General features: G+C 35.7%; 1 protein-coding gene and 1 long non-coding RNA gene across 4 annotated transcripts in view; both read right to left on the bottom strand.

The window, feature by feature from the left end:
• Nucleotides 1-14,384, bottom strand: part of RIC1 (RIC1 homolog, RAB6A GEF complex partner 1) — a 127,978-nt gene that overhangs the window by 16,069 nt on the left and 97,525 nt on the right. For all 3 annotated transcript variants that reach the window (XM_036021660.1, XM_028529249.2, XM_036021661.1), the window contains exons 9-17: nt 14,061-14,205; nt 13,346-13,394; nt 11,238-11,390; nt 9,192-9,389; nt 3,558-3,596; nt 3,135-3,245; nt 2,229-2,318; nt 1,435-1,595; nt 348-486 (exon numbers count right to left, since the gene is read on the bottom strand). In XM_036021660.1, coding sequence (XP_035877553.1) covers nt 348-486; nt 1,435-1,595; nt 2,229-2,318; nt 3,135-3,245; nt 3,558-3,596; nt 9,192-9,389; nt 11,238-11,390; nt 13,346-13,394; nt 14,061-14,205 — 1,085 coding nt within the window. The remainder of the gene's footprint in view (nt 1-347; nt 487-1,434; nt 1,596-2,228; nt 2,319-3,134; nt 3,246-3,557; nt 3,597-9,191; nt 9,390-11,237; nt 11,391-13,345; nt 13,395-14,060; nt 14,206-14,384) is intronic.
• Nucleotides 3,865-5,918, bottom strand: LOC118499678. Its single transcript, XR_004902189.1, has 2 exons — nt 5,699-5,918; nt 3,865-5,491 (listed from the first exon to the last, which is right to left on the bottom strand). It is a non-coding gene; the product is annotated as an uncharacterized LOC118499678 (long non-coding RNA).

The following is a 14,384-nucleotide window of genomic DNA, read 5'->3' on the forward strand; positions in this document are numbered from 1 at the left end:
GATAACCACCACTTGTTTGTGTGTCTTCAGGTTTCAATTTAAATGGGATAGGAATCTTCTCTGACTGTTTTGACTACTCCAGGTTTTTATTATACACTCTAATTAGAGTGACCTGTACTACTTTTTGGTACACACACCACAACTATAATTACTTATGTAATTATTTATTCTTGAGAAGAAACCTGTTTCTTAGTTTATTTAGTTTACCACTGTAACTCAGCAACTACACATATAAGGCATATTCTAGACACTTGTATGTACTTACTGAACAAATAAACAGTTCCCAATATCAACTTAAAAACTAAAACCTGAGATGAAAACTCTGAAGAGTCCTAATAGATTGGTACCTGCTGTGGCATCTTCAGGGTGATTCCATTCTCTGTGCTCACTGATGTCAGAGTGACAGATACGACCAGGAAAGGGTGAGAGATGTAGCGTGACATGGAGACTTCCTGAAGAACCTGAATACCAGCAGTAATATTTGGACTGCAAAAAAATAATATAAACATAAAGGACAAAGAAGAAGAAACGGATACACCTCAACAACAATGCTAGCAAGGCTGCTCCCCCGACTGCCCTGCTACTAATGGTATTAGATTTCATAGCCGTGGAGGGCCCAAATGCCTTCTTCCCAAAATGTTCCCTCTTCCCCAAGTATCCTTTAGGCAGCAGGCTGAGAAGACTGAAGCATCCAAAAAACACAGGGAGATGAGGAAGAAAGGGGGTAAGATGTAAAAAGTTAGGGAAGGAGCTACAAAAACAGCTTACTTGGTTGAGAAAGGATATGGGTTCTATTTAGGCTACTAAGATTTCTTAATTTTTATCTTTACATTACTGCTCAATCACTATGTGACTTCACCAAACATACACTTCATGACTGCTTAAAAAAGGAAACAAAAAATACCTGAGAGCAAAATAAAACTCATGAGACATGTTTTAAATGCTGCAAGCCAATCAGATGCCAAGAAGAATACAGGCAATACATGGGACTGTCAGCTTCTCCTGCTCCAGACTACAGCTGTCTAGCTCAGTGGAGAATGTGGGTCTGCTGAGGACATGCTTCCTAGAGCCTTAAAACTCTGGAAATCGTTTTGATTTCTCCACGTGTCTGGAACACTTGGGTAATTAATAACCACTTGTTTTAACGGCTGTGAAAAGATTACTATTTAAATGGTTTACTCCATCCCAAATTAGATCCTTTTCAGATGAATCCAGTAAGGTTACCTGAAGAAGTAAGTGCAGGCTTATCTATTTACTTAATTTGATAGCTAAAAAGTAACTACCATATGAATTCACTAATTAAAATTCCTTGCTTTTTAACTCTTAAAACAAAACTCAACATAAAATTAGAGTAACTGTTTAAAAAAATGAAAGCTACAGAGGCAACATGACACGTAGGGGCAAAAAGTGACTTGTCATATGCTAAGGACTTACCCATCAGATTTTCTTTCAATACTGTAAAGGCATATTGAACAGTCTGCTCTAAACACGATGACCATGTCCCGGAAGACACTAAGCAGTAATGTCTCCACTTGTGCTTTGGTGACATGAGCAAAGGCATTGTCCAGATTAGATGTTCTCAAGTAAACTCTCAGCTGAAGAAAACAAAAATAAAACTAGAAAAAAACAGGTGCCTACCACAGATGACCAAATCCATGCTGTTTAGATATGCTATTTATCTACTGATGTTTTTTCAAGTAAGAGGAGTCAAAAGACTAATCTGAGCATTAATAATAAATGGGTAATATTTCTATTTCGACAGGGAAGGCTCATTCTACAGTCAAAAGGTGATGTGATCAAAACTGAGACTAAACTAGTATATATCATATTCCTTTTCAGGCCTGAATGTTTAGACCTGACCTAAGGAGACCAGCAATTTCTCAAAAAATAAACATACACATCAATAAATTAATAAATCTCTAAGGAGAGCCACCCTTATAAACTTTTCTGCTTTTAACTTTTCAAAAACTACTTATAAACTTTATGGCGAATGTCTTAACAGCTAAGAATCATTAGAAAAATTTATCTGGAAGTCCTGATTATCCCTCTAAAACATTTTTAAAGTAGTAATCTGAAATGAAAATCCCTTTAACTAAAAATCTCTAATTCTTGATTTTAAAAATTAAAAGTTTCATTTATTTTTCAAAAAATTATTTTTATATAAAATCAAATAGTGCTTAATATCTTTAAAATATAATAGTATGTTATTTTTCAGAGAAAAAACGTACCTCTTCTTGATGGTCACTTATGTTATAGCATGCAAGGACAATAAAATCATTCCACCAGGCTAAGCCACCTGTCACAATCATAGTTTGCTCCTTAAAAGAAAATTTTAAAAAGTTCACCTTTATTTATATAGACAGAAATTAAAATAATAAAATATTCTAAACAGATAATGAAAGCTGAAGTCATTTCTGCTCTAGTCTCATATTTCCAATTAAGCATTACTCTCAGGCTCTTATTAATGATTCATAGTCTATTGAAAAAATAAGCATTTCTATAAGTCAGAAAATACATCATTCTAAATAACTGGGTACATGCAGCATCATTATTCTCACATTAAAGGACCTTGGGTTTAAATTCTGGCTTTATCATTTATCAGGTGCTTGACTCTGAATCCTAGTTTCTTTTATACAACGGTTAACTATAAAGCCCTAACTGGATTGTTATGAAGATCAATGTATTAAAATATATGAAAGCATTTTCAAGCACCTGGTACACAGTAGGCACCCATTAAATGTTAATTTTTTTATTTGATTCATGTAAAATTCAACTGCACCTGTTTTGTGCTACCCAAATATTCATATCACATGCAGAGAAGACAGGCAGGGAAATAATTTCAAATTTTGTTGTAATTTATTCTGATCATATCTGATGAACTCAACTTGGACTATAAGAGGTAAATCCTCAAGTATTCGTTTTTAACAAAAATTAAAAACAAACCAACTATCTCAACACAAAATCCTCCTTCAAGTATCGAGTGCTTTATCAGAATGGACTTAGACATAATCAACATCACTTTTTAATATTTCACTTTATTTCTAAATAAGTAAACAGTGATTTACACTGTAGTTATTTCATATTGTAGTCCTCTTACACTTGAGAAATCAGTTTTTCATTTCAAAAAGACTGACCTGGGTAATGTTTCCAAAAAGTTTCCATTTTTTGGTGAGTAAAGAGTAATGTGCAAAGCCAAACTTGCCAACCACAGCAATATTCTGTCCAAGCTTATCAATAGCTGAAAACTGATTAGAAAAACATTAAAAACTCTTCCTTGCAAACCTATATACTTTATTATATATAAAGAGCTTAATATTGTACCAAGCAAACAGAACATTATTAAATGAAATGTAAAATGCTGAATTTAAAAATCTGTGTATTTATATACAACTTACATTTGACTAAATTAAAGATGTTGTACACTAACAATGCACAAAGGACCCAGTATTAAATTTTTTACTTTTATCAATGCACCCACTGAAAGGCTCAATTCCCAGAATGCCTCCTATGGCAAATGCTATCCAATGAAAGTTAACACCAACATAATAACAACTCACCCGTATTGGCCAATTGCTCTCTAGATAGGTGCTGGATATCTATAGAAAATAACACATCAGTTTGGTAAGACTTCTGACATGGATTTAAACTTAAAAGCATTGACATCACAATGTAAGATTCATCTTCTTATGCAATATGTAAGGTGTTCCAAATATGGGTATTATTAGCAGAGTACTTGGAATTTACCTTTTGTTTGCCAGCCAATATTTCATATCTTTTGACTTAATCATCTTGTTTTAAGTGTCATTTAATCATTCCATTGTAAGTTTCTTGACATCAGACTTTTCTTTTTTGTTCTCTACACTGTTTTTGTTTGTTTCACATACTGAATACAGTAAACACAGACTGACAGAGTTTTAGAGAAGCACCCGCGGGGCCGCCAAGCACTGTGCAGTAGACCGCAGGGTGGGCGCACTGGTCCGAGCTATCCCCGAGACAGCCTGACCTAATGAAGTTAGGGCCCTAGCAAAAGTTTGGTTTTTGCTTTTTATTATTTTTATACTTTTGTGATTAAAAAAGCAATACACACCTATAAAATTTAAACAATATAAAAATGTACAAAGTACAAAATGAAATTCTGTTATATCATTGCTTAGGGATAACCATTGATTAGTTTATCTCTATCTCTAAACAAACATCCATGTACATGTAAGATTGTGTATAAGCTACTATTTTTTATTGGGGTGTTCAATTTATTCATCTATAAGAACTTTTAGTGTATTACACATATTAACTCTTTATCTGTAACATAACTAGTAAAAACAGCTTCTCGTGTTGACTGTCTGACATCTTTGTTTATGGTGTCTTTGTATCACTCTAACAAGCACTTTCAACTTAATGAATACTCTATGAGCTATCAGTGTAGATTAAATAAATTCTAGATTTATAGAAACTGTGACCTCTCTGCTAGGCTATTAAGTAGTTTTCATGAGCACATGGTGAATGTGGTATGAAAATTAACAGAACGATAGAACAAGAGAAGGATCTTCTGAGCCTGGAATAAGAAAACTTTCCACTGATTCAAATTTACTTTCATTTTACTCAAAGAAAAAGTATTACATATTGAAAAAAATCAAGCCAAATTAAAAAGCAAAGTAATGTCATCAAATCAGTAAGATTCTTTGTGTACTATGGAGACAAAACAAAAACCAAATAAAAAATATACTGAAAACATCTGCATTAAGCTTGACAAAGTTTATTTATAAAACCATTTGTTAGGCTTCACTTGCAAGCCCACCTAAATTCTAAATAAATTAATAGCTTTTAGTACATTAGAAAATTCTTAACCCTAGTGCTGATTTGTGGAAGCCTTTCCTTACAGAATGAAAGACAACAGTATCACAGTACATGCTTGAAGAATGTTTAACTTGTATCTCAAAGATATGCTGTACCATTCAGGCCAATTAATAAAATTCACCATGATGGGTGAAATTAGTTCAGAATAATGGCAATCTGAGGTAATGATCAGGTGGCAAAAATATAAGTTGAAAGTAGTTTTTTAGGAGGCTGTAAGCAAAATTCATTTTTTGGGATGAAGGACGCAGCCACTGGAAGAAGGATCTAGAGTATACCTGATCCAGCCACTCATGACACTACAAAGACCTACCCCTGCCCCTGATGTCTTGGTGTTTCATAAGTATTTGTGAAATGTGTGGGTGGGTGAAGTGTAAGGTAGAGATCTCACTGCCAAAGTGGAAGATTCTAACATGAAGAGTTTCTAATCATGGTATCCTAAGTTAGGCCTTATCATACCATCACACTGATGAGTATCTGTAGGTAAAAAGAATAAATTCTTTTTACCTCCAAAGTGTTATGAGGTGCTATAAATGGCAAATGGTTTATTTTCACAACTCAAAGTATAAGTTTAAAATACTTTATTTCTCATGCAGTCCTGTGTTTGAAGATGCTGTAAGATGAGAATAAAAAACAACTACTTTTGCCACCCTGGCTGGTGTAGCTCAGTGGATTGAGCGCAGGCTGAAAACCAAAGTGTTGCAGGTTTGATTCCCAGTCAGACCACATACCTGGGTTGCAGGCCACGGCCCCCAACAACCGCACATTGATGTTTCTCTCTCTTTCTCTTTCTCCCTCCCTTCCCTCTCTAAAAATAAATAAATAAAACCTTTTAAAAAAAAACTACTTTTCCCCAGCAGGTCATCTTTACTGATCTGTGCCACCTGAACTTTGAGCTGTACCCCTAACACTGAAAACGAGCAATGGCAGAAGTGACCTGGGGAGCATTACGCTGAGTGGAACAAGCCAGTTAGAGAAAGACAAGTGCCATATGATTTCACTCATTTGTGGAATCTATTTAATATACAAAATGAACTAACAAGCAAAACAGAGAATCATAGATAGAGGGGCAGGTTGACAGCTCTGGGGTGGAGGTGGGAGGACTGGGGCATGGAGGGATTGTGCAAAAACAAAAAAAAAGAGAAAAAACTCATGGACATGGACACCAGTGTGGTGGCTGGTGTGGGGGTGGTGGAGGAGTGCTGATGGGGTGGTGGAGGAGGGCTGGTGGGGTTGGGGAGGAGGGTATGGGGGGATAAATATGACAGAAGGACTTGACTTGTAATGCTGAACAGACAATACAGTACACAGATGATGTGCTGTAGAATCATGCAACTGAAACCTGTATAGTTTTATTAACCAGTGTCACCCCAATAAATAAAAAGGAAAAAAAAGTTTTTTCATTATTAGGCAGCTAAAAAATAATGAAAAAACTCAGGTCAGGATTCTACCACACTCAGGGCACAAAAGTCATGCCACACTACTGGAAAACTTGAGTGCCAAGGTATAGTATCTCTACTCTTAACATCTTAGGATTCTTCAGTCTCTCAAAGAACTGGATTTTTTCCCTTAAAATCATCCAGCTAAAACCCCATCTCCTGCCCAGACTACTTTTGTCTATAGCTGGTGAGTTGGTGAGAGCCCTCTTCCTAGAAGACTTTATCTGTGCCAAATACTACAGCTGGTGCACAGGAATGACAGTAAATTGTTTACAAATAATATAGCTTTTAAAATCCTCTCTGCTGACATCCTTAACGTAGTGCCTAATACATTGTAGGTGTTTATCTCCCACATTTTGTGAAGCTTACTCTTTCCAAATAGCCAGGTTAACTATAAAACCAATGCTTCAGATCACTGGATGATAATGATTCATGTACCTTTCAGTAATAAATGTTTATATTATACAAAATACTGCATATTAAAATAAAATGGCAACCAAAGAAGGAACATACCCTATAACCACAAGGATGCTATTATTTTTGTTTTTAATTTCCTATTATTTTTGCTACATATGTCAACACAATACTCTCAAAATTTTTTAAATGTGTAGCTAAGGAAGACTAAACAAATAAAGAAACAAAAGCACCATTTGTACAAGCAATTACTAACCCTGCTTCTGACAAGTATATATCTGTGATGTTTTAGTTAAAGGGAAAAAAAATAACATACAATCTTCTAATCAGAAAACTAATGAATATAAGGCAGAAGGCTTAAAGAAACAACACATCCAGTAGTCTAGATGAGGAACAGACAGAGCAGCAGAATTAGTTGGAGCTCACTTGATGAATTCCACGCTGTACAAAAAGCACAGAAAGTGTATCTCACAGAAAGCAAGCCACTCTGATGGAGTATGTGGGCACGAGTCCCAGACAAGAACATATGTTGAAGGGGGGAATTAAACAAGCGCCCCTATTTCTTCAGGGAATCATTACTAATGGCTAAAGAGCCTGAAAGGTACAGCTTTAGCACTATATGAACACTGTAAACCATCCTACCAAAATGCCACCACGAGACTGCGTTGACTCATGTGGCTGGAGTGCCAGCAAACAAAATATAGGGCAAATCCAAGTAAAACACTGACAAGTAAGCATGTTCTAGGTTTTAGCTCAAGGTCAGGAGCATTTGACATTTAGTACCTAAGTTTTAAAATAGGTTAGACTGTTACTTTAATTTATATTATGGTAAGGAAAGTCTGATACTACGCGGTTTGCTGTGTGACCTTGGACAAGTCACCTAACTTCCCTACGCCTCGGTTTCCTCATGTATAAAATCCAGTTGGACTACATGACCTCTAAGGCCCTTCCAGCTCTAAAAATTCTATGAGTCTATTATAACTTAATTGTTTTGGGAGTATAACTCTGGCATTATTTATATTAGTTTTAAGGAAACTGAAAACTCAGGTAAAGCTCAAGTTAAATGAGGTCATTTTTCTGAATATTTTAGATATCTGAAGAACAGAATGACACAAGAATCTTGTTAGTACCTATTTTGTCTAAAGTTGTAAAATCAGTGTTACAGGATTCTAATACAGGATACTTCAGAGATGACTAAGAATCACAGAATCACTGAATTTTTGAGCTGGAAGGAAATTCAATTTTTGTTATTGCCTGATGGATTTTTGAGTTCCAGACCTACCTTCTTTGATCCTCTGCTCTACTTGGCTCTCTGGCAACACAGACCTGGCTAGGCAGAACTGGCATTGATGCTAGGTCAGTGTAGAATGAATAGTTCAGAGTATGGGGAAATGAAAATAGCAGAGAAATGGCTATAGGAGAGAAGGGAGCAGTGGAAAATTTTAGTCAAGGAAGTAGCTGATGCAGTTTTATTTAAAAATTGTTACTAATTATAAAATGGTATGCACATTGTTTGATTTTATGAATTTATTAATTTAAGTACATTTTATTTTAGTGTATACCACATCAATGCAGGAGATACTCCTTTAATTTCACATAATGACCATTCTACTGTCTCTCATTATCTTCATTCAGAGTCAAATTAAAGTACATGGGAGCTGAAGTAAGCTATTAAGGTTAAAGTATAGAATGTAGAAGTAAGGCAAAGAATTGTGGAAACAGAAACTGACTAAAACAAACTAATCCAAGAGTAGGCTCTGATGGACCTAAGACACTTCGGTACCAAAAGGGGAAAGAAAACAGGACTGAAACTGTGTATGAAAATTTCTTTCAAGAAACTGCAATTTATTGATTCACCTAAATTAATTTTATTTGGTTATCAAAATTCAGAATATTCATATTAAATGCCAATTTATCAGAATTACTACAACTGCTAATTTAAAGTTGTAGTTACTCATCAGAATGAGTAAATAATTTGGAACAAGATTAAATAATAGTAAAATGATTAACAATAAGGTTCTATACTGACCCCAAGTCTGCAATTTTGGTTTAAAGTCAGGCAATTAACCTCAATAAGTCCCTATTAGAACTACAAGGTCAGCTGCTGTATGGGGCACTAAATAAATATTGTTACTTCTTATGAAATAACTATTTTTTTTGCCATAGCAAATCCACAGAGCTCTATTTATATATAAAAAAAGATGGAAGTAAAAAAGAGTTTTGCTCAGTAAGAGGGCAAAACATAAACTTCCAATTTTTGAAACTGACTACTACCAATGGACTTAAAGCAGGTGGGGACATGCTCTACATCAAGTGGAAAGGAGGCAGAGAACGAGAAAACAAGAACACAGAAAAGCAGAAGAGAGACATGACAGTCAAAAAGGTTTAAATGTTTCTCAGTTTTCTAAAGCAACAGGGGAAATACTTAACAATCTGCTCCAGGTGCTTTCTTACCAACAACAGAGTCAACAGTCACTTCAGACTTACTTGCACCACATGCCAATGCCGATGTCCAAGTAAAGTGCTTAAACTCTGAGACTCGAAACCACCCTCCGCGAATGAGCTCTTTTCCCGACTGGGTTTAGAGTGTGCTGAAGAACTCCTGGGATTCTGGGTTTGTGAGGCCTCTCCACAGTTTAAGTACAACCGATCCTCCCCCTGAAGCAACACTTGCTCTTGGTTACTCTAGATGAGGGAAAGAGGAAAAGGGGGACAAAGAAGGAAATAGAAACAACTCAATATTAGGTAGGAGGAAGTAAATACATCAGTTTAGTTTTATTACAGGAAATGTACCACATATTTTGTTGCTTTTCCTCATACAGGACATGACTACAAAATGATCTCATGCATTGTTTTATTTACAAGGAATGAATGATGTTTTAATGTTACTTCCCAGTGTAAAAGAAATCTTTAAGTCCTTTTATCACATAGAGTCCAAAACACACCCAGGTTTACAACTGCTGTAGCAGTACCTTTTATTACTGTTTCAATTTGGCAGTGCTATGAGAGCTTTTCCATCTGAAAACTGAACATAATTACTCATTATCCAAAGTTTACAAATTAGTTTCACATAAAATACCTCATGAGTGGTGGAGTGGTAAGAAAACATGTCTTAAACAGTTTGTGTGTGTGCTCACTCATGGGCCCACATGGCAAAGGGACGGATTAGGAACAGGGATAACATGATGCTGGAGAATCTTTTAAACCACAGGGAGGAGGAAGAATAGTCTCAGTCCACAGTCCTGGTTCAGAACAATTCAATAATCACTTAGTAAATGTTTGGCTAGTGCAAAGGACTGTGCCAGGTTCTGAGGATATTTAGACAAATAAGACAGTTTCTTCTCTTAGTGCTTATGTCCTAGTTTTCAACTAGAAGGCCAGTGTTCTCGAACACAGGCAGACTCTTCACTGGCTACTGAAACTGAACAGATCAGTACCCCAGAGCACCTCACCTTTCCCTTGTAGTACAAACATTCTTTTGACATAAAACTCAAGGGTGCTTTTAAATTACTATTTGGGATGTGGGGAGGGAGAAATACTCTATTCTTGTTTTTCTGGGGATTCTTATTCTTCAACTATAGTACAACATGGAAGATTTGGGCTATTTCCACATTCTTTCTCAATCTATTGTACACTCCATTTATTTATTTATTTATTTATTTATTTATTTATTTATTTATTAGAGAGAGGGGAAAGGAGGGAAAAGAGAGGGACACAAAGATTGTTGTGAAAGAAAAACATCAGTCAGTTGCCTCTCATACATGCCCTTACCAGGGACTGAACCCGCAACCCAGGCATGTGCCCTGATCAGAAATCAAAGGAGCAACTTTTTGCTTTGTGGAGAGATGCCCTACAAAGTGAGCCACATGGGTTAGGGCATATGTTGTAAATTTTAACTGCACCAAATATTTAAAAGCACACTGGTGACAAATATTTAGATATGTACTCCTAACATGTAACATACACGTATACATACAATGTATTTCCCAAAGCAGGTTCTTCAAGGTGTTTCTTAAAAATTCACAGTTATATAAGTTTGGGAAACATCGGTTTTTATATACAAACTCCTGGATTTTCAAAATGCACATAAGCATATTAAAGACGCTGGAGACCCACTATAAAGAAATCTCTAAGCTTTAACTCCTTTATTTCACACTTCTATGACAACAGAACTTTTTCCTATTCTGTGAAACTGCTATTCATATTTCTCATAAGTAATGCCTGGTGGAACACATTTAGGGAAATGCTATTCAGATAAAAGACTTAATTTTATTCAAGTTATTCAAGTAAATCTGTAAACACTCTTTTTCCTCAAGTTGTGTGTGATCCTTTTTTAAAAAATACTTCCTCAAATAAAATTTTGGTGTAAATTTAATACAAATTATAAAGGAACACAAGAATCATAGAAAAGTATACAAATGAAGACAACATGCCAATTTTAAGAGTATATTCAACACATCTGTTTCATAGGAAGAGTTGAATTCTAGTATGAAAGCCACTAAAAATACCCCAGTTTTAATTAAACACACTTACCATACAAGGGTTTACGGTGAGTGAGCTCTTGATAAACTGAAATAGCAGAATGCCAGGCTGTTTAACTATACTTTTGGACTCAGAGTCAATTTCAGTATTTTGAGAACCAAATCCACTGATTACCCACAGGTGATAGCCTTCTGCACCCCAGCTCTTAGAAAGAGAAGGAGGGGGAAAGGGAAGGACACGGGGGAAATCAAAACAATAAAAAGTTTCTTGTTATTCTTTCTTAGCTTCAAATATTCAAATTCTGAAAAATAACCAACAGCATTAGTGATGACTTCTGGAGGTTAGAGAAACTATGACAAACAATGCGGACAAGAATCTACATCTAAAACAACCACCTATACCTACTACATCTTAGCTATCTCCAGTGGAAACCACTATCACTGTTCTCTACTCAGAACAGAGAAAACAGGACAATCTTAACTCCCAATCCTAAGAAATGCCTACTACTTGCTATAACTTCTCCATTAATTTAACTGACTCTCAAATACTAAGAAATTCCTTACAGAGGAAGAACCATGTTACCTAACTGAAGCTTCACAAAAAAGCATCCCAAACAGGTAGAATTTTGTGTAGAGCAAAGAACAATGGATTGGAAGCTATGAGACTTAGGGTTTTCATTCCTGCTTGGGTACCATTTTGCAGTGTTGCCTTGGCCAACAAATTTGGTTTTTCAGTGTGTAAGTTTCTTCCTCTGTAAAGTGAGAACATTCAGCCCAGTCAATTTTAATATTTTATAACTAAATTCCATGATAGTTTAATTTTTAATATTAGTGATTTCAAATTTGTAAGTCCAAGAAAACAATAATGGGGAATCCAGGAATTATTACAAAATTTCAAAGGGTAACAGAAGTTTTGTTTTCCCATAGTAAAAGTTGTATAAGCTAACTAAAATGCTTATTTTTTCATTTATTTTATTTTAATCATTGTTCAAGTACAGTTTTCTGTTTTTTTACTCCCATTCCAGCCCCCCGATCCTTCCCCACCTCCCTCCCATATCCACGCCCCCCCCCCCCCCCCCCCCCCCCAGTTTTTGTCCATGTGTCCTTTACACTTGTTCCTGTAAACCCTTCCCATTCTCCCCTGAAATTCCCTCCCCTCTCCCTGCTGGTCACTGTCAGCTTGTTCTCTATTTCAGTGTCTTTGACTATATTTTGCTTGTTTCTTTGTTTTGTTGTTTAGGTTCCTGTTAAAGGTGAGATCATATGGTATTTGTCTTTCACTGCCTGGCTTATTTCACTTAGCATAATGCTTTCCAGCTCCATCCATGCTGTTGTTATTTAAATTCTTAGTTTTTGACTATAATTTAGTGAGGCTGATAACACTGGTTGTTGCATGGCATTCAAAAGCATTGATTGGCAGTTACAGAAATGGTATTTGTTTGAAAACTTATTTTAGAGTGTGGAGGTGGGGAAAGACATCAACTGGGGTCCTTGGTGGTGAAAGTTTGGGAACCAGTATTCAAGGTAACCATGTAGTTTCAATTCTTCAAGAAAAGGTAGGTCAGAAAATTTCCTTCTACATAGAGCACTCATAAGCACTAATTTCACCAAGATGGTACATAGTGAAAAAATGTTGTTATATAAAGACAAGGGTTACACCTCACTGCTTTCTAAAGAAACACATGCAAACAGGTAACAAAAATATTATTATGAAAGTAACTACAAGTTTCTTGAAATACACTTACGAAAAATTCTAAAAATATGCTCGAATAGTGCACAAGTCCATGTTCCCAGGAAAAATAACCAATGAGCATTTCACTTTATGTTCAAAGAAAGGAGGTCATGGGAAGTGGGTGTTGATGAAGTCACACAAAAAACAGAAGTATGTTTAGGAAATACGATGGTCTGACTTCACTATAGCACAATGTTCACAGAGATGATGGGGCTCGATGGACACATCTAAGCAAAACCAAAATCAAATACTGAAAGTTGAACACCCTCCTGATTTAAAAACAAAAAAACAACTTTTTTCAAAAAACTGCATAGAAGATTCTCCTGAGACTAAAATAGCTTTGTAATTTTATAAAACCAACGTTAGGGAAAAAAAAAGACAAATCCAAGTTTTCCACACTCTACCAGTATTTTATAGAAAGTACTTACCATAGAGGTGATCTTAAGGGGGTCCTTTTTGGTACCATCAGACCTATAACTGAAATAGAACAGAAAATTAAAAAGTCTTCTAATTACATATAATATTTAGCTTTAATTTTTTAAAAATCAAATTGATTTTGTTCCTTTAAAACAGAAAGCCATAATGCATCAACTAGGAGACCGCTGGTTAACACACGTGGGTCCATGGTGGAGGCACTGCCACTCAGGTCCTCCGTGAGCTCTTGATGGGGCCATGCAGTCTGGGAACACGAGTTCATTTTGTCAGGATGGAGTTCAAAGTAGTTTATGAAGGGGGCAGACATTTCAATCTACTTCTATCAATCAGTGGGTTAACCTACATTAACCCAGGGAGATCATATAATTTTCCATTTCCTACTAGTCACTTACATGCATGGTTTACCACTCTTTATTAAATAATAAGCTACTTGAAGAAAACCATATTTAGCCTCGAGTCTACATGCTATCATATATAAAACAGGGATTCAATAAGTAAATGCATTTTTTTTAATGAACAGTAAGTTTTAAGAGGATGGATGTTTGAATAATCAATACATTGTGAATGAATTAAATCTGAATCTTACAAATTATTTTGGGATAAGAGTCAAATAAGGCAAAAGGGGTATCTGTATGACACGTTTCTGTGTGTGTGTTGTCTGAGAGAAAATGGAGTTATTTCATCTAAAATTTGTCTTTATTGACTCACGCAAAATCTCCTCCAAGTGTGCAAATGAGCTGAGCTCCAAACACGCTCCACAGAGAAAGTCCTCCACACTCCCAGGTCACTGTTACAACACTGTTGTCAGGAGACCATCTGACCAATTTAACAGCTCCTGTTTTGTTCCAAATATCTGTTAAGAAATTGTGAGAAGAGTTAAAAATAAATGATTGCTTTGGAAATACTTACATTTTAGCCTATATTTTCAAGTTGAAATAAGCAGAAAGGCATCTCTGCTTCAAATAATGAGATGAATCCTGCTCTTTTAGGGTTATTAAAAAAAACTGTGAGGACATTAGCCTTGACCTGACC

The sequence above is a fragment of the Phyllostomus discolor genome, chromosome 3, assembly GCF_004126475.2.
Source record: "Phyllostomus discolor isolate MPI-MPIP mPhyDis1 chromosome 3, mPhyDis1.pri.v3, whole genome shotgun sequence".
Taxonomy (NCBI): Eukaryota; Metazoa; Chordata; class Mammalia; order Chiroptera; family Phyllostomidae; genus Phyllostomus; species Phyllostomus discolor.